At 37.0% G+C, this 25,584-nt stretch overlaps 1 protein-coding gene across 9 annotated transcripts in view; it reads right to left on the bottom strand.

The window, feature by feature from the left end:
* Positions 1-25,584, bottom strand: part of UTRN (utrophin) — a 582,930-nt gene that overhangs the window by 41,038 nt on the left and 516,308 nt on the right. For all 9 annotated transcript variants that reach the window (XM_042940000.1, XM_042940001.1, XM_042939999.1 and 6 more), the window contains 5 exons: positions 20,316-20,517; positions 13,912-13,997; positions 9,818-9,975; positions 8,162-8,328; positions 6,960-7,071 (listed from right to left, as the gene is read on the bottom strand). In XM_042940000.1, the coding sequence (XP_042795934.1) occupies positions 6,960-7,071; positions 8,162-8,328; positions 9,818-9,975; positions 13,912-13,997; positions 20,316-20,517 (725 nt within the window). The remainder of the gene's footprint in view (positions 1-6,959; positions 7,072-8,161; positions 8,329-9,817; positions 9,976-13,911; positions 13,998-20,315; positions 20,518-25,584) is intronic.

Genomic DNA, 25,584 nt, shown 5'->3' with positions numbered 1-25,584 from the left:
GGGAGTGGACAGAACAACTAATTCTGGTGTTTCCCATTGTTCTTGTCTGCTTCTTGCTAACAACATATAGTTGGTTTGTAAAGGAAAAATGCGATTTCACTTTTAACTTTTTTTTTTCACTTTTAACTTTAAAAGAAAACCTTCTCTGTTTTTTTTTTTCTCAGTAGAAAATGGGTTCTTCTACAGTTTCTAGAAACACTGAAATACGAAACTTTGGTGTATTTCCCCATATATTAAACAATGTTGGCAAGAATATGCTTGAATCTATTGCTTTAAAAGTAACATGCATTTGCTTAAAAAATGCAATACAAATGTGCTTTAAGTGTCCTTAGTGTAATAAGCTGTTTCCCATAGCAGTATGTTTTTCCTGTCCTCCCCCTCTTCTTATCAAAATCTCAATGAAACATCAGTGCAAACTAGTCCTGTCTAAACCTTGCACATACGCAGAGAATTTTGTAATGATTCTACTCCATCAGTTTGAATACTGGAATAGCTGATGTTGCTGACTTTTCTAGCAATAAAATTTTGCAAACATCCCATCTCTTCTCCCTAAGCTAACACGTTCTCTCAAACCATCTGCCTATCCCCACTCACGCTTCAGTTCTAATACCTGTATTTGCCAAAGAAAAAGCACCCTCATTATTGCCTTTCTCCATTTCTCCTTTTCTCTATGTGGACTGCACCACAGTCCCTTACCAGATGCTCACAGCCTCTGCCTAGTTACCTTTCTTTCCCTGTTATCATGGACTCTGCATTCTTTGACATATAAACACATTCCCCCACATCTTATTCCTAACAGGAACTGCAACCCATCTCTTCAGTGAATCCTGATGTTCCTGTGATAACAATGTCTCCCCCACCATCCTCTCTCCATGACGGGCTGTATCACCTCTCCCCCACAAAGGCCAAGAATAAAGGTTTACAGCATTTTGCCCTTAGACTCAATCTTCTCACCAACTAAAACCAATGTCCCCATCCACTCCCCTTTGACTGTACTTGGCCAGGCACAGCTGCCTGTCACTTCTAGAGACATACTGATGATCTTCTAAATGCCATCTGATCTCAAAACCTTTTATGTTCTACATTAGCCACATATTGGGGTATGTTCACACCTCAGACCTTGTCATGACTCAAAACTGTTCAGTCCTAAATCTCTAACTTGGAAAAAATAACCACCCTGACCCTTGCCCCTACTTCTTCAATATGAATAAACCTGTTCTTTCCCCCCATGATCTTCATCTTGAGCCTTTCAACCCCATTTGGGAGTTCTTCAGTATGGGGACAGCTCAAAGCAATCCCAATATCATTAAGACCTCTGAATCATTCACTCCCTTGGCCTCTGACTACACCTACTATCGTTTTTAATTCCAAAGCGACTGAGCAATGATGGAATCAGTGCAAATCCTTGCCAATTAGTCTCAGCTACACTCCTGTTGCAACGTAGCAATCAATTTGCTCATCCCTTGTTGACTCATGCCTGCCCCCAGCAGCAATTCCAAACATTTTCCATTCTCCTTAATATTTAACCCTATCCAGCTCTCTCTTACTGTCAGCAATTGTATAAGCTCTTATAGATCATATGTGAAATGCACCATCCTCTCTAATTTAAACGACTATCTTTTACATGTCTTAACATACAAAATGGTTTATAATTTGAATTAAATTTTGGTTATTTCCAACAGGAGCACACAATCTTCTTTTAAAAGACACAATCAGGGTAATTTTCACTATGAAATTAAATGATTACAAACTGTTATTCTAATAAAAAAGAAATTTAAAATCTAAACATCTTTAATAGAAAATGTCACTATTTTTTAAGTAAATAGTAATCCCTGAATTCAAACATGTAGTACACAGGTAACAAGAAAAAATTTTGTTTAATCCACAAACTTAGTCATTTTTAAAAAATACATCAACTTAAATTTCTCCACATGGAGGTCTTTTCTTTCCTTAATTACATTTTCACTCTATCTCCAAGTCCACAGCAAAATGCCTATATACTAGAGCACCCAACAAATAAAACACTCCAGCAAGCATACAGAAACCAGTTAGCTAATGCACCTAATTATGTATATTTCTCTAATGGAGTAAAATCACTAAATCCAGGCCACCAACTTTGAACACACCACCTTTTCTATGACTTAGTTTTCTCTTTAAAATGAGAATGAATTAGATGATCTCTTAGATCTTTTTCGGCTTTAAAATTCTGTAATTAGTGTTTATAATATAAGATATAAGCTCATTTAGCCTTTATGAGCCAGATTTAACTAAGCATAGTAAGAAAAGTGCAAGATTCATTTCTGTCCTCAAGGAGTTAAAAAGAGAGTTGAGGGGGCCAAAACACCACACAGAAAATAATACAAGATAACAGACAATCCAGTATGTTATCAGAGTCTTCCTGAGGGGAAGCCAGAGAAGGTAGGGAAGATTTTACACACGATGTAAAAACTGACATGTTTTTGTGAAGGGGTGGGATTTGGAGGGATGGAGAGACAAGAATTAAACAGAATTTTTGTCATGTTGGCTGTTTTAGATGAATTCTACCTGAGCCTAATCACAAACCTCTTAAATGGACAAAGTTGGGTTATACAGTGGTAGAGGGAAAGATAAGTTTAAAAAAGACATCTGCTAGAGAAAGAAGAACTCCACTTCTGTCTATAAATGGTTTACTAACAATTTCAAAAAATGCCTTCATACATTATGATAGAGAATTCACACACCATTCGTCTGCTTACATCCAAAGATAAACATTGTCACAGTAAGCTGATATGTTTGAAGAAATATTTCTGGAGCTTTGAGGGTTTAAAATAAGCCTTCAGAAAACTTTCAACAACAGTCACTTGTTACTGACTAATGAAGTCAGTAATATGACTGGAGCATCATCCCAACCACAAGTGGAGATGCACTATGAGAAATGCAAACACCAGGATCTGCCAAGAAGGTCTGATCCATTTACACGCAAGCAGTGGTTATCACTGTATTGAAAAATTCACATTTCAGGGCTGCCTGGGTGGCTCAGTCGGTTAAGTGTCTGACTCTTATTTTGGCTCGGGTCATGATCTCATGGTACATGGGATCAAGCCCTGTGTCAGGCTCTGCGCTGACAGCACGGAGCCTGCTTGGGATTCTGTCTCCCTCTCTCTGCCCCTCCCCTGCTCATGTTCTCTAAATAAATAAATAAACATTAAAAAAAAAAGAAAAATTCATGTTTCAGTTCATTTTCTTATTTTTTAAATTTTATTTATTTTGAGAGAGAGAGACAGAGAGAGAGAGAGAGAGAGAGCAAGAGAGAGCAGAGGAGGGGCAGAGAGAGAGAGAAAGAGAGAGACAGACAGAATCCTAAACAGGCTCTGTGCTGTCAGTGCAGAGCCCTATGCTGGGGTCGAACCATGAGATCATAACCTGAACCAAAAGAGTCAGAAGCTGAACCAACTGAGCCGCCCAGGTGCCCCTTGAGTTCATTTTCTAAGGCAGACAGCAAAAGAGTTTAGGGAATGTTGGGTAAAAGATAGATGAAGTATAAAAAAAGCTTACTTAAGGGGTGCCTGGGTGGCTCAGTCAGTTAAGCATCCGACTTTGGCTCAGGTCATGATCTTGCGGTTCATGGGTTTTGAGCCCCACATCGGGCTCTGGGCGGACAGCTTGGAGCCTGAAGCCTGCTTCAGATTCTGTGTCTCCCTCTCTATCTCTGCCCCTCCCCTGCTCATGCTCTGTTTCTTTCTTTCTCTCTCTCAAAAATAAACATTAAAAAAACAACAACAAAAAAGCTCACTTAAAAGAGGAGAGCAAAAATCCAAAGAATGTGGATGAAAAGAAAGAAAATTTGGAGAAGAGTTCACGTAGTCATTCATTACTATTAATTCAAGAGTATACTGTTCAAAAATTCAATTTGAATTTGAATTGAAATATATTTTTAGTCTTTCTATCAAGGGTTGTGGGGTCAAATACAGAAAATAACCTGTCATACGATATGATTTATGAGCAGGTTGTTTATTAAGATCACTACACAAACTCCAGAAAAGGGGCAAAGGACCTCCCAAAGCACATTGGCAAAAAGGAAGCCACCCCTTACAATGCAGGGTAAGCTGTGATCTTAGACATGACAACAATGGCTTTGTAAAATCCAAGTAACAAGAAAAGCTTTGGGTAATATACAGAATTCATTCAAAAATGACAGTTGGAGAGTGAAATACATCAGTGTATCCGTGATTCTCAAGCCAAATGACTGCTGTTGAAGAGATGCAGATTTCAAATTGTATGGGTATTTTGCAAAATCATTAGGAATTGTTGTATTTAAGACCATGAAAAGTAGTAATTTTATATACATCTTTACTTATTTTATACATCTTGAAACATGTAGTCATTTTTATACATTTTTAACGTATATTTACTTTGTGATATTTCCTACTTTGACATTAACTTTTTATAATCAGTTTCCTAAATGCCTAGATCTAATCATGCAATTATATATATTTTAAGTTTATTAATCTATTCTGAAAGAGAAAGAAAGCATGATTGGGGGAAGGGCAGAGAGAGAGAGAGAGAGAGAGAGAGAGAGAGAGAGGAGAGAGAGAGAGAATGAATCCCAAGCAGGTTCCATACTGTCAGCACAGAGCCAGATGCAGAATTTGAATTCATGAACTGCAAGACCATGATCTAAGCCAAACTTGGATGCTTAACCAACTGAGCCACCGAGGCACCCTATCTAATCAAGCAAATATTAATACTATACTTCTCTCCAATGTCTTACAATGACCAACAGGGTTCAGCACAATCTGATAACCCCCTTTTTCTTTAATCTCAACTCCTACCACTCTCTCTTTTGTGGAGGGAGAAATTCACTCTGACAGATACACTTGTTCCTTTCTATTCCCGTGTCATTCCCCCCTTCTTTCTTTCCCATCTGCATGAATGTGTGACTTGTGCAGTTGCAGGGGTCCCACACTCACAAGCTCCCTAAGTTTGGCTTAGTGCTCTGCTGTTGCCATGCTGAAAGTTGTAAGACAGTTTGAACAAGGGGTTCCATATCTTCACTGTGTGAATGACATAGCTAGTGTGACCTCTTGTGGAATATACTCCACTTTCTTCTGTGCTCCAATCATGCCAAACTCTTGCCCATTTCCAGACTTCGGTGTCTGCTGTTTCTTCTCTGAAATACCTTTCGACTAGTTCTTTACGCAACTGATTCTTTTTCATCCTTCAGTCTCAACTCAAATAATTTCTCAGGCCAACCTTCCCTGATTTCTTTATCTAAAGTGCCTCCTCTAATCTTCTGTCTCATTATCCAGTTATTTCTTTAAAGCCTGCTTACTATAATCTGTAATCATCTCATTTATTTGTTTCTTTGTTCCTTGTCACACATCCCCTCCTCCTACATGGAAAGTAGCAGGAAAGACTGTAATCTTGTTTATCTTGGTAGTACACTGATGAATTAGAGCTGAGAGCAGCGTCTGACACAAGGTAAGTGCTCAATATTTATTTGTTGACTGAATAAATATGTTAATCATAGTAATAAATGGTACTTCATAAATTTTCTTGGGGGATTTTTTTTCCTAGTTGAAGTTATTATGCACTATGGGTATTTCATCTATTATAATTCCATAGCATTTTCTAGAGATTTCCTCTCCATATGTGGGGTACCTATTATTTGAGATAAGATACCTAAGACTGTGAGATTTACATGTGTATATTTTGTAAGTATTGCTGCCTTTCTGTCAATTTATAATCCAAAGAAGTAACTCAATTCCCTAAACAAAAGAAAATGTATAGTCTATGAATAAATTTTGGTTTACTATTTGGAAGGAAGCTAAAAAATAGCTGTTGACAGAAAATGGAGATACTTCAGAAAAAAATAGCTTTAAATCAAAGGAACAAGAATTGGTATCCAATGCTAGCAAAACTGGAATATTAATAAAATGTGATAATAATGTAAAGTAGTATAAACATCTTTTGGAAATAAGTTGACATGAGGAATTTTGGCCATAAAAATACTCATTTCATTGACCTAGATCATTTACTTCCAGTGTTTTATTCTATGGAAATGTAATTTATGCAATATACAGAAAGAGCTATTTTCACAAAGATATTCTTGAGTGTTGTTTATAATATCAGATAGTTGAAAACAAAGTGTCCAAATACTTTTGAGAAAGTGGTTAAATTTTAGTAATTCACTCAAATATTCTGTAACTAGGAAAAATCACACTGTGTGACAATAGGGGGTAACACTACCATACAACGTGTTCAGTGAAAAAAAGATGAAAATAACGTAAATATAAAAATAAATCTGAACAAAATCAGAGATTTGATTTGATTTAGGAGCTAGATTTATGAATTTTTTTACTTTTTTACATTTTCTACTTTTTTGCTAATATAAATACATTTAATTACGAATATATATATATATATATATATATATATATATATATATATATATATATATATGTATTTTAAGTGGGCTTCATGCCCAGTGTAGAACTCAGCACAGGGCCTGAACTCAAGACCCTGAGATCAAGACCTAAACTGAAAACAAGAGTCTGACACTTAATCCACTGAGCCACCCAGATGCCCCTGAAAATACATTTTAAATGTGTCTAAAAGAAACATGGTTTCTGAACATATAGTATCATTTTCAATGTAGGTCAGTGTGAGCTCTTGAAAAAAGGTCCCTAGCAAAAAGTTAAGTTTAAAAATCAAAACATAGATGTACACAAAATGTAACAGAGTAATTTTTCTGAAAAAAATGTAATTATTTTGTATTAATGAATTCAACATAAATGTATTTGTTGAAAAGAAAACAAAACCACACAAAAAAATTAGTTAAGTAACCTTGGAAGTGATTTTTTTCCATAAGAAGTTAAGTCTAAATGAACAGAATAATTTTGACATTAGTTAATTCAAAAGCAATATGTTGCTAAAAAAAAAAAAAACAAAACAATAATAGGAAGGGGCTCAGTACTCACAGGTATACAATATTCCACCATTGGGTAATGTAATTTGTGACCTTTTGCTGTTCGACCAGAAAAAAAGCAACTCTGGCAGACATCATAGTTAAAATGCTTGAGGCTTCTATACCTAGAGAGAAGAAAAGAAAGTTCATTGGCTTGTATGTCTATTATTTAATCCAAATCAATTATTTGTGGTAAGGAATTACTTTCATCCAAATCACCATGGAAATAAAAGGCAGACTGGCCACAAATGTGGAATTTTTCTTAGTACCTTAGCTCCAAATTAGGGCCAGGAGAATCTTGAATTTCACAAGGGAAATTAACAAAACCACCTCCCAAGTGGAAAAAAAAAAAAAAAAGCAAAATTTGGAATTCAAGTCTCTAAAGCATGTTTCCATCTGTTTCAACATGATGAGAAGACAAATACCCACGTCAGAAGACTTTCTGTAATGTGTGAATGGGAATGCAAATGGCAGAGAATTAGAATCATGTTTATTAGCTTGACACATCCAACTTTTATAGCATCAGTAAGAAATGAATCTCAAAATTTCCTGACAAAGCTTCCTCCTGTGAAGGTGAACAGTAGGGTTCATCAACTTCACATTAGAACTGGGCAGAAGTAACAAAGTAATCAGATGATTTCTCACTATTTAAATGATGCTTTCTGGGGGTGCCTGGGTGGCTCAGTCGGTTGAACATCTGACTCTTGATATCAGCTTCTGTCATGATCCCAGGGTCATGGGATCAAGCCCCACGTCGGGCTCTAAGATTCTCTCTCTCTCTCAACCTCTCCCCCATTCCCCTCCAATTTTTCTCTAAAATAAATTTGTAAAAAGTGTTGCTTTCTGCTTACTAAGTTTGATTCCAAAGGCCTTACAACATCACCGAATCCTATCAGAGCCATGTACGTATAATGAGTCATACAATTATCATGCATGAACGTTTCTGGGATCTATATGAATAGAGATTCAGAAAAATCTCTGTTTCTGGGGCAAAGTGGTATAACAATAATAATAATAAAAAGATAAGTTTCATGTAGTGGCTATAAGAAGGAATGACATTTTCAGATAGATGGAATGAATATGCTAAGCATCCCATTTATTGAGGACACAAATCCCCAGAGAGAATCAGTGGGAAGGGATGACGGACATACACTGAAGTCACAACAAAACGACAGAAAATAGTCTTGTGCCACCACTGGAGACAGATCGTCTCACCTGAACCCAACAATTGGACATTCTTTACAGATGTTGCATTTGGCCTGATGTTTCGCGGTTTCGGCTGCTGCCACTCGATGTAAAACCGGTAGCCAAACCATGGACTGTGGCTCCAGACGCATCCAATCTATAAACTCTTTCACACTTATCTCTGGCTTGTTGTTATTCTGGTAAAGAAACAAATATATGGAAAGTGAAGAAAATGTCTTCATTTAAATTGCAGCTGGTGTTGTATTATAATCTTCTGAGAATCTACATGAAGTGAAAGAAAAGTTATAAAACTGTTTCCAGGCCAGTTAAATTACAAAACGTTAAAGGTTCATCGGACAGAAAATCTTAGAATTTAAAATTAGAAAAAGCAGAGGTTAGGGGCGCCTGGGTGGCTCAGTCGGTTAAGCAGCCGACTTCAGCTCAGCTCGTGATCTCGCAGTTCATGAGTTTAAGCCCGGTATCAGGCTCTGTGCTGACAGCTCAGAGCCTGGAGCCTGCTTCAGATTCTGTGTCTCCCTCTCTCTCTGTCCCTCCCCTGCTCATGCGTGCTCTCTGTCGTGCTCTCTCTCTCTCAAAAATAAATTTAAAAAAAATAAAAAAAAAAAGAAAAGGCAGAAATTATACAGGAAGGAGAAAAAAACTCAATACATTAAGAGACTCAGATTAAAAAAAAAACAAAAACCAAATCACACAATTCTAGTACTATCTTCACATAAACATTTTAATCCTATAAAACTCATTCATTTAATCTCTCTCCTGCTTTTGTGAAGGTCATCTTATGAACCAGTACATGGGAGAATCATATTTAGAATTTTCATTTGGTATTTTTTATATCTCTAAAACAAGTAAAAGGGCCATTATAAAATGTAATAACCCATAACATCAGTACTCCTTAAAGAGATGGTGTGAGCATTTTTTTTTCTCAGCAATAATAAATCACTGGATATGCTTTGGCAAAATATCTGTAGCCTTTTCCTTTACACATACGTATAACATCAGTAGCAACATTTCTAGAATGCTTTTATATACAGCAAGCATTAAAAAGAATTTTGAGATTCGTATGGAAAAAAAACACTAACCAATTAGTTCTATAACTCGGTATGTAATCATACTTTCATGAGCATCGTAAGAAATCAGAGGAGATTCAGGTGAATATAATAAGGACACACAACCTCACCTGAAGGGCTCAGAGAAGGATTTTCAGAGAATGTGAGATTTAAGCAAACATCCAAAAAAAGAATAAGGATTAGCAATGAGAATGAAGTTTGTAGGTGAAGGGTAAGGAAGAATATTCTAAACAGAGGGCACATGACCAAAGATGCTAGGGCAGGAATGAAGGATGTAAATAAAACTGCGGGTGGAAAGCAGACAGCAAGAGGATGAGTGGTAAGAGGTGAGGGCCGGGACAACGTCAGGGCCAAATCATAGCACTCTCATAGCACATTTTAAAGATTGAGGGTGTTATCCATTGACAAACAGTAAATCTCCTTGAGGAGGCTGCTGTTCCTTGAACCATGTGCTTGAAGAAGTAAAACGCATGCTTAAGGGATGGTACCCAGCGTCTTCTACCATGTGTGTCCAGCCCAAGTTTCCCCTGCCAGTTCTCGGAACATCCTCAGTACCATTCCTGGCACATCCTACGTTCCAGGGATCCCTCGTGTTTACCTGCTGGAAGCAGCTGCGAACACTGGGTTCGATATTACTGCCCCCAAAAGCTGCTACTTCGCCCAGCTGACGAGGGATCTGGATGGCATCATGAAGTAACAGGCCAAGCTGCCTCTGGTCACACATTTCTGTTGGTCCCGCCACTTCCTTAAAGAGATCTGTGAGGAGGAGAGCCAAGAGGGTAACTTCCATCTGCTTATACCGTTCTATGTAAACAATGTCTTTGGTTCTGTCATTTAAATGATGTAGATTAAAAAAAAATCAAGTGGACACGAATCACGTTAGTTATCTAGGGAGAAATTTCAGGTAAAAATGATCCACTTTGTCATAGAAATGAATACTGTTTTTGGAAAGGAATTTCCAAGTTCTGAAAATTCAAAAATCGCAAAAATTTGAAATGCTTTCCATGTGAAGTTTTCCAAGAACAGAAAGAAGGGGAGTAAATACTTACTTGATCCTAAAAGCCATTTTCAAACAATATCTGGCAAATGAATATCAGACCAAAATGTATCATTTTTGTTTTTTGGGTTTTTTTTTACAGGAAATAATGCCAAATCTAACACTGTTAACAGTGAATTTTCAGACAACTGAACCAAGCTCAGTAATACTGACACAGTGATTATAATGAAATGTCACCTTAATTATAAGCATACATACACAGAGAAAGCAAACCTAAGTAAGATAAATTTAATTTCTATTACCATTTGTTTAGTTAGATTTGGTTAGAGTTCTACTTGTTTATTTTTCTCTTATTCTAACTTTTTAAAAAATTTGAGTATAGTTGACACACAACGTTACATTAGTTGCAGGTGTGCAATACAGCAATTCAACACCTCTATATACGCGATGCTCACAAGTGTAGCTACCATCTGTCACCATACAATGCTGTTACAACACCATTGACTATATTCCTTATGGTGGACCTTTTACTCCTGTCATTTACTCATTCCCTAACTAGAAGCCTGTATCTCCCACTCCCCTTCACCCATTTTGTCCAAGCCCCCACCCACCTTTACTTTGTTAAAAATAAGACTATCGGGGCGCCCTTGGGTGGCTGTTGGTTAAGCGTCCGACTTCAGCTCAGGTCATGGTCTTGCAGCTCGTGAGTTCGAGCCCCACGTCGGGCTCTGTGCTGACAGCTCAGAGCCTGGAGGCTGCTTCACATTCTATGTCTCCCTCTCTCTGCCCCTCCCCTGCTCATGCTCCGTCTCTCCCTCAAACATAAATAAACGTTAAAAAAAAATAAGACTGTCACAGCCAGAAAATATTTATGCAGGATTCTTATGATTTGCATTTGAAACCCATTCCTAGGAAGAGACATCCTAAGCAATAATGTTCTACACAGACAAGTACACGTTTCAGTGACATCAATCACGCCTAACTTTCTTCTTTTGAGGAAGACGGTTGTACTACTATGCTACCATGAAGGTAAAACTACACACAAAACACAAACCGTAAGATTCCTTCTCATTTTGACATACTTCTGAATTCTGATATAAGTTCACATTTTGATATTCTAGTCATAAACAAAAAGGAGTATCAGAATGTGGGGACAGGTCACAATCTAAAACTCAAGTTCCAACAAATCACAAAAGAGACGCAAAAGGTCATTCTAAGAGATCTTTGTAAATGTGGTTTTGATAAAGCAAGAAAGCCACTCAGCTATAAGCAAGGTCAGGCAGTTGCTAGAACCTAATCAAGAGATATTCTCAAGAAGGCATGAAGAGAGAAGGAGGGGTCACCAGGGTGAAGACACTGACATTAGCCATTGCAAAATCAATGTGCAGATGACTACCACTTGACTCAGAATAACACCTTTGCCATGGAGTTTGGAGAGCAAATTGTCTTCAATATTAACCTAACAAAGGAAATAATAATGAGGAAGTGTTCTGATGTCACTGGGGAAATCAAAACTGGAATCAGAGTTGCTAAGGACTTCAAATTAAAAAACAAAACAAAACCCCAGAACGTTTCCAAAGTCTCAATACTTACAGGAAAGATTTAAGGACTTCAACCCAAGAGATGTCTTATTTAAAAAAGTCCTAAAATGGCATACTTTATGGATTAAGATAAATATCAGAAATTGCCATTGCAGGGCTTCTACTTCCCTTGCCATAATCTGAAAATTTAATGTTGAATAATACGGAGTATCACATTTGCCAACATTTATCGGAAGTGTGTCCACTGTGTTATGAGTGTCTGAGTACAGACATGCTGAAATACCATCCTCGGCTGAAAGATTATACATTTCAGAAATATGCTTGAAGGTAGGTGCACAAATAAAAAAAAAAACCCTTCCTATATTGTGTAGAATTTGGTTTTTGCTCTATAACTATAGTCACTGTGTTGTAACTCTTTCTTTTGGTCTGAGGTTAGTCTCTGATAATCAACTTGAAAAGGAAAGAGGGAGGGGAAACATTGATCTAGGAAAACAGATCATGCTGACATTTTAAGATTCGTGATCAACTTTGAGGTTGAATTTGTATCTGTTTCAGAGTGAGATGAGAACCATGATGTAAGTGTTACTTTTAAGGAACCCTAAATTCTTTCGGGAACACATGAAAACCCCAAATTACAGAAGAGGAAAAGTACTTTTCTCATACTGGCACAGTGATGCTTTCCTTAACATTTTCCTTTCCCACTCGTAGAAATAACCTTTTTAGCTTTGAAAATGATTATTTTTGACAATTATGATGCTGAAGACAATTTAAATCCTGGATACATAAGGTGCCACCGAACAAAAACCTTCTGCAAAGCTTTTTTTTCTGCATGGTTTACTAGGGTCTGACTCCATCTAGGTACCTCACCTCCTGATCTTACAATCAGTCTTTTGTTTCCTATAAATCCCACATTTCTTTTCAATGACATTCTTGTCAAACTGTTTTAAGAAAAACAAGCCATCTTGATCCAGAGCTGAAATTCACAGCCAAATCACCTCACAGACATTCCAGAAAATAAAACTGTTGAAAAATGTATGTTCACAGAAGATGCAAAACTCAATTAAATGTACAGGACCTGTGATCAAACATCTCCACATTCCTTCTCCCCAAAATGTACGGATATATTCTGTGAAGAAACATCTAAAGACATGCATGGCAGGATCAAGTCACCCACATTTTATGGACAAAATTAAATCAGAAAAATGTAAAAGTGTGGAGACACAGCAGCAATTGCTACAACTGTGATTTCTAGGTACTTTTCACATATTATCCCTAATTGCTTTCAAAGTGAGAAATGTTAGCTTCATCCTTCAGTTGAAGGAAGTCCATTAAATTTTAGCCTCTTGAAATGTGAAATGGGAGTAATATTGCCTCTTAGCTGGCGGTCTTCAGTGGGATCACGTAACCGGCCCAAAGTCACTTAGCCACTAAGTGGCAAAGCTGAGATTTGAAGGAAGATGTCCCTGGCTCCCCAGGCCATCCCTTTCAAAATGCCAAGATGCCCACCCTTCATGAACTGACAGGTAAAAGGATACCACTTATTTATTTGGTGAATTAAAAAAAAACAGAACAAAATAAAAATATTTTATCACTTTTTATTTTCTCACCCTATAAAATATAATTATTTGTCAATGTCTGTAATAGTTCTAGCCCATCTCGATTTTTTTTGACATTAGAAGTACGCAAAGTTCTCCTATAAATATAGTATAAAGGTTCTAGTCCATCTTAATTTCTTTTCAAGCATTGGAAATATAGACAAGTAGAGAAAACTTGGGCTTTGGAGTCAGAAAAATCTACAATCTAATTCTAGCCCCGTAACAGCCTCTTCAGCCACTGACTGGATTTTCAACCCATCTCAGTAGTCATTTTTTTCAGCTGGAAAACAGAAGTCACAGTGCTTACATTCTGAGGTGATAGAATTGAATAAGATGTATATACAGTTGGTTCTCACTCCATCAAGGCACCTCACCTCATTTCACACAACTCCACATCACTTCTTAATTGGCACCCTTTAGCTAGCCTGGTACATGTACATAAGGGTTAAAAAGAATGGAAACTCTTATTACAAGCAAACCATATAAAGTAAGCTGCCAATCGATTGTTATTATCATTATTATTACAAAAACACTATCGTATAGGAAAGGTCTTACATACATCTGTATTTTTCTTCTAAGAGACCTTTGGAGAGAGACATCAATCCAATCTTCAGACTCTGCACTCTTATTTTTCCAGTTCGACCCCTGTAATTGTAAAAATCTCAATGTGTTAGATGCATTTAAAGCTATAAACAGTAGGCTAGTTATTTCTGAATATCTATTTTTTGAGGGTAAACTATTAAAAAATAATTGCATATTAGAGATGCAATTTTTCTATTCACTTTTAATAATCAATTTTAAGCCGATACCACAATTTCATGACATATTTTAATAGGATGTTTGACCTAGTCTGGAAGAATATGTAGCCTGAAGTTACTTTACATGTAACACATGAACTAGGAAGGAAAACGAAGGTAAAATGAAAATGATAATCATAAAGCTGAAAAAATATTTTCAGAAATACTATGAATTAGAAAATATCTGTTAATAATTACAAATGCAAGATTTAAAATAGATAGCTAAAGGGGAGCTTGGGTGGCTCAGTCAGTTAAGTGTCTGACCCTTGACTTCAGCTCAGCTCATGATCTCATGGTCATGAGATACAGTTCTGTATTAAGGTCTATGCTGGGCATGGAGCCTGCTTGAGATTCTTGCTCTCCCTCTCCCTGTGCCCCTCCCCTGTTCGCTTGTGCTCTCGCTCTCTCTCTCTCTCTCTCTCTCTCAAAGAAATAAAAAAGAAAAATTAAATAGCTAAAGCTATATATAATATGCATGTAGCTTAATAAGGCAAGAAAAGGATAATGATATATCTAAAATCAAATGTAAGAAAACTGGAATATTATACTGAGAGCTGATAACTGGTTAAATACTTAAAAACTTACTGTCTTCATAGATTTTTATCTCTGCCAACTCAGTTTTTTCAAATTACTATTGCAACTTAATAGTCGGTGATCTTACCTAGACAGGTGTGAAACCTCTGTTTGAGGAAGTATTAAATTATAATTAAATACAAAATATACTAATTACTCAACACCAGGAAATAGCTTTGTACTATGCCGATGAGGGACTATAAGTTAACTAGAAGAAAAATTTTATCTTTAAAAACACAGAGTTGTCTTCATTCTGTCATTTATCAAAGAATTTCAGAGTTGTCTATCAAATCTCCCAGTGTACCTCAGCCTGGGGATGGGGAACGGCGAATGCAGAAACTACAAAAATTTGCAACATGATCCTTGCTATGGAATAACACACAATCCAGAAAAAAAAAAAACCAACCCTCTATTGTTATCTTTATTGTTCCATATTCAGGATCTGTTTTTAGTTTAGGTTTTTAATATCAATTTTCTCAAGATATGTTTCCAATACACAAGTACAGTATACCCAAAACCTATGACTAAATGTCTATGTAACTTTATCATTACATAAAATTTAGTAATTCATCCTATCTCAAAAACAGATAAATATTTGTGTCATGTAATTTTAATTTTAGGTGCTCTTATTATCAAACTGTGTTTAAATCTTGTTCTTCTTGATATTCCTCCTATGAATACTAATTGATATCTTCTATTCTCAAATTATAAATACTCAGGTAAGTTTCTATATATATACCATAACATATAAAGTATAAAATAAATAAAAAAGGAAAACATGCTGAGAGATCAGTAAAATGTATTTTCGAAACAGTCGCTCAATAACCTAGAGTTTATAATCTATATTAAATCACACCCAACAAGCTTATCAAACCCTTAATATGCATGTGCACAACATTCTGAAGTGACTTAGGAGATAACTAACACTTAAACTGAAAATAAATATAGCATTATAAGGAGAAATCTAAGTTAATATACTCATTGCAGTTTCTTACCATTATAGAAATACTTCCAAATTAACCTTAAACTGAACCATGGTACAAATTGTGTTTCTAGTTCACATTTTTAGGTGTTTCCTAATTATCACAGAAAAATAGACTATGTCTGGCTTCTTCCCTCCAAAAATCAGGAAATTTTATTCTCTGGACAGTCAGACAACAGACGTGCAGAAGATAACAAAAGCCTGTGTGGATGGACTGGTACATGGATGTGGCTAAGGGAAAAGCAATCTCTTATGGGAAAAAAGATCCAACTGATGCGTATTAGAGGATGACCTCCGGTCTATGGCGATAACACAAGAAAATGACTACTGAAAACGTCAATCATCCATTCATCACACCATTAATAGTTATGAAGGTGTACTGTGATCCGGCATTGTTGTGTATCATGAGGACCAGCAGAAAAGTACAAGATAAAATTCCCACCTGTGATAAGGTCACATACTAGCTAGAGAGGAGACATGAAAACAACAGGAAAAGCACAAGAAAATAGGAGACTAAGCTTTATGCGTGGGAATAATCAAGTACAAGATCATTGTGGTTGACTAGTTATTAATGACTAGTGATTAGTCTGAGTAGTTATTAGTCTCAGTAGTTACAACATATGATAGAAAAGATAAGCCTCGGGGCGCCTGGGTGGCGCAGTCGGTTAAGCGTCCGACTTCAGCCAGGTCACGATCTCGCGGTCCGTGAGTTCGAGCCCCGCGTCAGGCTCTGGGCTAATGGCTCGGAGCCTGGAGCCTGTTTCCGATTCTGTGTCTCCCTCTCTCTCTGCCCCTCCCCCGTTCATGCTCTGTCTCTCTCTGTCCCAAAAATAAATAAAAAATGTTGAAAAAAAAAATTTAAAAAAAAAAAAAAAGAAAAGATAAGCCTCAAATCCGACCCTGAAGACATGACATAGCTGGACTGTCCCTAGGAGAAGGTTGATTACCATAGGAAAAGCCTGGGCAAGGGGACAGAGACAGGGGTGTGAGCATCGGAGACAAGACTTGTTCAGGGGTAGCAAAGACTTGCATCAAGGCTAAATGGTTGATAAAGTTGTCCAGGTTATATGGAACCAGATGATAGAGGGCTTCGATGTTAAATAAGATATCTGGATTTGAGGGAGAAGAGGGACACAAAGAAATTTATTAGTGAGTAATATGACCCAATATTTAAGTATTCGGTTCCCTGATAGTCTTCATAAGTAACTTCTGAAACTAGTTTAACTAGAAAGATATGTACCTTATAAAATTATATCCATCTTGGCATAGTAGAAAAATGAGTTAACACTGTAGCAAATGAGGTTAATATTTTCTGTGGGACAAAAATATTTAAACCAAGCATTCCGGACTGTTGCTTTAAATCATGATTTAAACATTTTTGATTTCTATTAAATTTAGAAGGAAGATTATAAAATGAAGGCTTTTTAACCTGGGAAGATGAAGACTGAGTGAGGCTGTGAACTTATAAATGGAATAAATTTTATCTGTATAGTTTGGAAAGCCTTTTCTACATATAGTAGTTCATTTGCCCTTCATAAATATCTTATGTATGGTAAGCACAGTAGATATTTTTATCTCAGTTTTTCAGATGAGATATTGAGATGCCAAAAGTGCAGTGGTTGGCTGCCAAGCAACCAGAACCAAAAATTTGGATTCTCATCATTCACAAGGGAAGAAAAGATTTTTTTTTGAAAAAAATCATAATATTAGGAGTTGGACACATGTTAAAACTTAAAACAAAAATTAAACTTAATATAACTTATAAAATACTATTTTTCTTCGCTATGGTGATACGGCAGAAATAGTCAAGTTATTATCAAAAACCCCGAGTATTAGTTCCCTATCTACCACTAATATATTGCATTGGTGGTTATGGACAAATTGTCTTGTCTCACTGGTTCAGTTTCTTAATCAGTAAAATGAAGAGGGCAGAATGGAAGATCCTCAAAGTACTTCTACTTCCAGAATCCTCTGATCTCCTGGGTGTGTATCACTCATTATTTCAAGAGCCGCCTGAGTATACTTCAAGAGCGGAAAATATCAGTTCTGGCTGTATCACACTACACAAAGTAAGGCAGTTAAAAAATATATGGTTAATGAGTGAATATCAAAATAGCTGAATGAATGGAAAGGTTAGATCGTGGTGCCATTTCCAAAGTTCAGAGACTTATTAGGGTCCAAAATGTCCTAGTGCATTGGATAATGTAGATCATAGTTCCATTGGATTCTCAAAGAAAACTAATGACTTGAAAAGAGTTAATAACTCTTGTTTAGACAAACTGATAAATCACAGTTGTTAGAGAAATTTGGGCAATCAACTCTGGCCATCTGAGACTACCATCATATAATTAACTGTGCTTGTGGGGTTTTCCCCCGCCCTTAGGTTAATTCATGATATTTCTCTCCAAAATAGAAAACCAGACTGAATGCATACACCATTCGGACCCAGCACGATCTTCACTACATTTCTTTGGCATGGAAGGAAAATAAATCCTAAAAGCGTTTTTTCCTTTAAAATGGAAAATTTCAAGAAACCATCTTTCTAAATAAGAAACAGTACTTTAGTGTAGCATTTTCCATGTGTCCACACTTGATGATGGAAAGTGGAAATATGCCAGCATTTGATTCCCTAGAATAGGAATCACAACATTTCACATTCACATTCTACCTTCTCACCTAAGTGGCACTATTCCCTTCGGGCTGTCCAGTGAAAACAGCAGATGTATGTGTTATATGTTATGAGTTATATCCTCCTAAAATTCGTGTATTGAAGCTCTATCCACCTAATACCTCAGAATGTGACTATATTTGGGAGATACAGTCTTTAGAGAGGTAATTAACTTAAAATGAGGTCATAGGGTAGGCCTCAATCCAGTATGACTGATGTTTTTATAAGATTAGAACACAAACACACACAGAAGAAAGACCATGTGAAGACGCAGAGAGAAGGCAGCCATCTATAAGCCAAGGAGAGAGGCCTCAGAAGAAACCCTGCTGACACCTTGATCTTGGACTTCTAGTCTCCAAAACTGTGAGAAAATACATTTCTTTTATTAAGCTACCTAGTTTGTGGTTCTTTGTTATGGCAGACGTAGCAAACTAATGCAGTATGTTAGAACTGGAGGAGGGTGATTGAACATTTTCTCCAATTCTTCCTTAAATCATTACTCAAAATATGCACCTCTACCTTGCCACTATAGAACTTAATGAACTTCTTAATTAAGTACTGTATGAATTTAGCATTCTTCCCAGGCCATCAAATTAAGTTACAGGCTTTGTAGTTAAAACATTTCATTGACCAGCTCTTTGGATGAATTTACTATATAGAAAATATCTCTTTTGGGGGTTTAAAAAATTGAAGATTAGCTAAATAGTGAATTAATGCCAAGAATCATATTTTACCCTAGAAGTATAAAAAAATCACATTAACACAAAATGTATTAAAAGATACCAGACAGGGAGATAGTAAATCCCACGTTCATTATTATAACTGAGATTCATGCTATCTATCTGTTCTTTGGTGAGTTTCTTAAGAGTCTTAAAGTACACAAAGGCTATTTATTTTTTTATAAAAAAAAAAACCTTTGTTGTTATATTTATGAATATTGAGAGAGGAAAAGTTTTCTAAACAAAAGGATAAACAAAATTTTAATCAAATCATCCCTAAAGCTATTGTTGTCACCATTTACTTCTTATACAGAATCAATCAGCTGCTAAACGTGTGGATTTATAAACTATCATCTATCTTCTTCCTCTCTAAATCAAATAAGAGGATGAGAAACACAAATTTTTATGCAGCTAATTAATAGAAAATAACTTTTAGGGTCTGAGAGAAAAACAACAATTCTCATTTTCTTATTTCATCTTTGCATACTTTTACCCCCTACCAGAAGAATGAATAATTCCTAATGTTTCAGAAATGTCAGCCCACAGCAGGTCTTTCTAGAATTGATTATTTCACAAATGCACTGTCACATTCAAAAAAGCCAAATTAATGGCGAATGAGTTATGCTGGAAGTTGAGAGTGCTCTTTATGTAACAGTGAGTATCTAATTAAATTACAGATATTAGAGTGTCCTATAGCATAAATTACTTAAAATACCATACAAACACATCACCCCTATTGCAATAAATAAAGCTAATACCAAAAGAGAAATTAAATCCCTTTAATTGCCATTCAAATTGCTCTTAGGTTGTCATACAAAAATTGCAGAGTGGATTCTTATGAGCCAGTCAATTATTTTAACTCATAACAAATATAAATTTTTATCTTTCAAAAAAAGACACACCAAAAGACATTCTGGAAGAAGAAAATAGGACTTATTTATATTAGGTTTCCCCTAGCAAATATGATACGACAAAGTTGACACCATTTACAAACTGAAACAAAATCTTGAAATAATGGGTGGACATTCTTTTTCATTATACTGTTGGTTAAGAGCTCAAATTTTGGAAAGTTATTCTTGTACAACAATTAACATGTATATTTCCACTAAGAGAAGTACTTTGGAAGTACCTTTTCAAAAAAGTCACTTCAAAATTTACACATTTTGCATTATCAACACATTTCATTTGACGATTATATTTTAAAGAGAAAAAAGGCCAACTTACGTGTCATATACGTTGAGCAACCAGTTTAGACACATATCCACACAGAGAGGAACATTGACCAGATCCTTATGCATTTGTTCAAGGCCATCATAAGTTGTTGTCAGACAGTTGATGACGTCTGGAACACTAAGAAGCTGATCATTCTGGTTCAGTTTGTGCTGTTTGAAAACTTCATTTGTTGTATTCAACTCTAAGAGATCCACTAATCAGATGAGAAAAAGGAATACGCACAGGCATTACATTATACAACCTAACAACATTAGAACAAAAACATTTCTAATCTTAAGTATTTAGCTTCTTCAGTTTAAGAATCTACTCTTTCAAGCTAATCTCAATTTTTAAAGAAATAAGTAACATTGATATTCTTATATTTCTAAACTCTTCTTTTATCTGCATCTCTTATTTTCATGCTTTTGTATCTAAACTTTGTTACTTTTCAATCTGATCCCATTTTTTTGCTCTTTGGAATATCAATTCTTCCTACTTTCCTTTTGTGACTTTTCTTTTCTCTTAAGGCTCTTTCTACTTTTAAATATAGGAAGGCACTGGGGTGTCTGGGTGGCTCAGTAGGTTGAGTGCCCAACTTCGGCTCAGGTCACGATCTCGCACGCTGTGAGTTCGAGCCCCGCGTCGGGCTCTGTGCTGACAGCTCGGAGCCTGGAGCCTGCTTCAGATTCTGTGTCTCCCTCTCTCTCTGCCCCTCCCCCACTCATGCTCTCTCTCTCTCTCTCTCTCTCTCTCTCTCTCTCTCTGTCAAAAGTAAATAAACGTTAAAAAAAATAAAAAAAAATAATAAATATAGGAAGGCATAAATAAATCTAGTCCAAATAGTAGAACATCTAAAATATGACACTGCTCTTCTAACTCCTGAGACCAACCTGCTCACCCCCTCCCAGTCATCGTTTATATCACTGCCAAACTAATCATTCTGTTTTTCAACATGCACATCATGAGATACAAAACTCACTGAAAATGGTCAGTTAAAGAAGTTGTTCTCTACTTCCTGCTGAATCAAACCTGGTCTAGGATGCCCTCCCAATCTGATCCTAACCTGGTTTGCTTCCTTTGATGCTTTGGCATATAGGCCACTGTAGCTACATGAGATTTGAAGAGGTCCACAGTACAGGCCCACATCCATGGGTCTCCATGTATTTGCTCCCACTTCTACATTTCATGTGCAGAACATCTATGGTGGGACTGGCCGGTGCTAGAGCAGGGTAGAGCAGGCTAGAGCAGGGCACAGAAGAACAAGCTGGAGACCCTGCTCTCAAAGATGGCCAGTCAGAGAAGGAGAGTAAGCGTACTACTAAGGAGTGAAAATACAATAGGCGAAGAATACATAGATTTCTATGAGAGCTACTACCATAAGGGAGTAGAAGGAGCCTGGAAAATGCTCCCCTGGGAGGTGGGGATTTGAAATGGGCCTTAAAGGATAAGATGCAAGAGACCATGTAAAGCAAGGAAAGAATTCCAGGAAGACAGAATGTCTTGGGAAAAGACAAGAATTCAAGGAAGTCTGGGGGGGGGGGGGGTGGGGCTCTAAAATGACAACAGCAGTGTGGATGGTAAGTGGCTTACATGTGGGTGGCTCGTGGTTATGGTGTGGCAGATACGTGGCACTTGAAGGGCTGGCACGTGTGCCCTATGGGAGATGCTCACAGGCCAGGAGGAAGAGTTTTAGACAAAAAGAAGAAAACTTATCTAATTTTTCTTTTTAATCAACTTCTAGTCATTCCATTAGCTAACCGGGAACAGGAAAACAGGAGATTATCAAATTACCATGTACCTGTACATTTATTGAGTACAGAAATGACTTCTAGATCTGAAGAAATGGGTTTGGAAAATTACAGAATCCACATGAATTTAAGGACTGCTCACTGAAATTCCGGCTTTAAAGAATGTTTTCCCTATCTCCATATTGAACTTTTTAATATTAAAAGAAATCAGCTTAGGGAAACTTTTTATTTTAACATAACCATCTATTTCCTCTTTGCCTGACACAAAACTACTACCTTAAAAAATACAATGACATATTTTGACAGTTAAATAAAATGAATGAATAGCTTCCTTCGTATTTATCTATTTTTAACCATTGGATAACTACTAATTTTGAGTTTTTAAAGACATGAAATGTGTCCACTCTAGCTGCCTAAACACTACATAGAATGATTTATTTTTTTCAGGTTATCTACAATGGAAAGGAACTGCTTTAGAACTAGACAGATTAAAATGATTTCTAAAACAACTCAACAGGGAAAACTTTATAAAAAAAGAGAGAAAGAACAAATATAAAACTCACAAGTCTGGATAGTAGGTCAATCCATTTGTTTCCAATGTCAAATATATTATTGGTAAAATGTCAACTAATTATAAAAATAACTTATGTAAGTTTTACATGAGTTAGTGAGAGATGGTATCAGAAAGAAGACTAAGAACCATCTAGAATCTTCAATGTCATTTTCATCCCACTTTTTGGCAGCATACACTATTTTCAATTATAAACTTCCAGAGGGCAGGAGCAAAATTCAAATTCATTCTTCATAGTATTTGACAAAGAGAAGTGCTGAATGACGGCAGCTACAGAACTATAATTTCACACAGATACAAATAAATATATTCAAACACTGCCAAAATGCTCTGAGTTTTCTCAATTCCAACACTAATTATGCCAGCAACACAGCACTGCTATTGTATCCACACATGGCAATAAAGTGACACTAGACCAAATTCCAAAAGACCACTTCCTGGATCGTGCTGCCTTTGCATTTCTTCTAGAAAAGCCTCCTTTGTAACACACTTTGTAGCTGCGACAGTAATGTGCCACATCCCACAGACTATCATGTCTTCAATTTTTAGTGATTTACTTTGACACTTTGCCTTAGTGCCTAAGCCAGGCCATACATCTTCCTGAAATGTGTCACACTTAGGTTCCTTTAAAAAACTGACTACATTTAAATCGCACAAAATTATGATTTTCTCCTTTCCAAGGGAGACAAATGACAGCTCAGTCATGTGGCAAATAAAACAAACAGCAGAATCATTTTCTAACCAACTTTCAGACTTTTTTTTTTTAATCCCCCATATGAGGCACAGGGGATCGAATAGAAATGGATCATACTTCTCCGGTTCTGCAAAAACACACAGTTCAGCACCTGACCTTGGGCTTCCGTAACTCTTCCCGTGTTCTTGGAATCTTTGACCATTCCTTCTTTCTTTTTAAGTTTATTTATTTATTCTGAGAGAGAGAGCAAGCACAAGCAGGGAAGGGGCAGGGACAGAGAGAAAGAGAGAGACAGAACACGAGAGACAGAGAATCCCAAGTGCAGAGCCTGATGCACGGTTTGAACTCATTAACATGAGATCATGACCTGAGCTGAAATCAAGACTCAGATGCTTAACTGTCGGAGTCACCCAGGCACCTGACCATTCCTTCTTAGCACCTCTCCTACCCTCTCTTCCTCAGATATCTCAGAAGGACAGGTGGCACTCAAGGACTTGTATCAGCTGCTTCACTCTGTGACCCTGATACCCTCACTTACTTTTCATTACTTCAGTTACTGCCTTCTCTCTGGATGGCTCCACACTCTGGTTTCCATCCTGATCTCCTACCTAAACTCCTGACCCACACGCCTGCTGTTCTGCTCCCAATTAGAGCTATACTATTCTCTTTCGGGGACCTCCATCTCAGTATGTTGCAAATAAAGATCTTGAGTTCCCGTTACACTGAAATCCAGTAATGGTGTCAGTACCTTCTATAGACCATGACTCTGCAAACCCTGAAATGCCCTGACACTCTCTCCCTTTCACCCTCTGCCAGTTATCAACTAGCAAATCCCCCCAGTCATCAGTTTTCCCTCCTCCTTACAAATCCCTCTTCTCCCTCTTCTCTCCTGCTACCACCACCTGCTGGTTCAGCTCCCATGATCTTTTGCCTGAACTATGTACTTGTCCCTGTTCACTGGATCCTTCCTTCTGCCTTAGATGTTATCTAAACTGGGCCTATCTCCTAGGTCCCACAAAACAGAAAATGGTCTGACAGCACCCTACTCTATAAAAAACAAACATTAAATGTAACATTTTGAAAACATGAGGGACAAACAACCAAAGGAATCAGAAAAGGTTTCATGAAAAAAAGTGACCTTCCATGTGGACCCAAACTGACTTTAAGGACATTTCCAAATACTGAATGGATAGCTCATAACCTATTCCATTTAGACTCCATTATGTTCCCTAAACTCCATCCACACCTTTGATGCTTATGCATAGAAGTCCCTTCCTCCCTACCCCTGAATAAATAGCCACGTGCCTAAATCCTGTGTGGCTTCTAAGGCCTGGCTTATATGCTTGCTAGTCAAGGAAGCCTGCCTTGTTCATCATGACAAAGGGTATCTCTCCCTCTTCTGACACCACTTTCCTTTGGCTTCTCTGTTACTGCCTATTACAAAAAAAAAATTAACTAAGAATACAAAAGAGTATGTATAATACACATGTTTGGCCTAAAGAAGAATAGTAGAACCAATCCCCGTTAATTCGTTACACAGCTAAAGAAAGAGACTGTTACTGGGATCTTGAAAATGCCTTGGGAAATGTCCTTAATTGCCTCCCCTCGTGATCACAGGGAGAACAGCTAATCTTTGCATTTTGCTTTCAGTTTTCAAAAGTATATGTATCCCCAAATCATGCAGCATTTATTTTTTCATTATTTCGAACTATAAATAAATAGAATCAAACTGTACTATATTCTTCTCCACTTGTTTTTGTTCATTCAACTTTATAGTCCCGAGGGTCATCAGATTGCTGATGTTTGCTGCAATATCGTATCACCTTTAGGAATATGCCAAAATTAAACAAATTTTAACAGTAAGAAGTGCTGCCATAAATCCTCTTACACCAGCTTTCTGGTATACTCTTGTAACTCTTATATTTTTATTATTTTTAAAAGTTTATTTATTTGAGAGAGAGAAACAGCACGTGCGTGGGGGAGGAGCAGAGAGAGAGGGAGAGAGAGAGAGAACCCCAAGTGGGTTCCATGGTGTCAGCGCAGAGCCTGACTTGGGGCTCAATCCCATGAACCATGAGATCATGACCTGAGCCCAAATCAAGAGTCAGATGCCTAATCAACTGGGCCACCCAGGCACCCTTACTCCTGTAACTTCTATACTCAAATCATTCCCTCTGTATATCCTAGGAGACTGCTCTGTGCCAGAAGTTGAATGAGGCTGCAGGTAGAGAAGAAAACAAACTCATCCCTCACATGAAAACTTAGCTC

The sequence above is a fragment of the Panthera leo genome, chromosome B2 (assembly GCF_018350215.1).
Source record: "Panthera leo isolate Ple1 chromosome B2, P.leo_Ple1_pat1.1, whole genome shotgun sequence".
Classification (NCBI taxonomy): domain Eukaryota; kingdom Metazoa; phylum Chordata; class Mammalia; order Carnivora; family Felidae; genus Panthera; species Panthera leo.
This window is presented reverse-complemented; position numbering and strand designations above follow the sequence as displayed.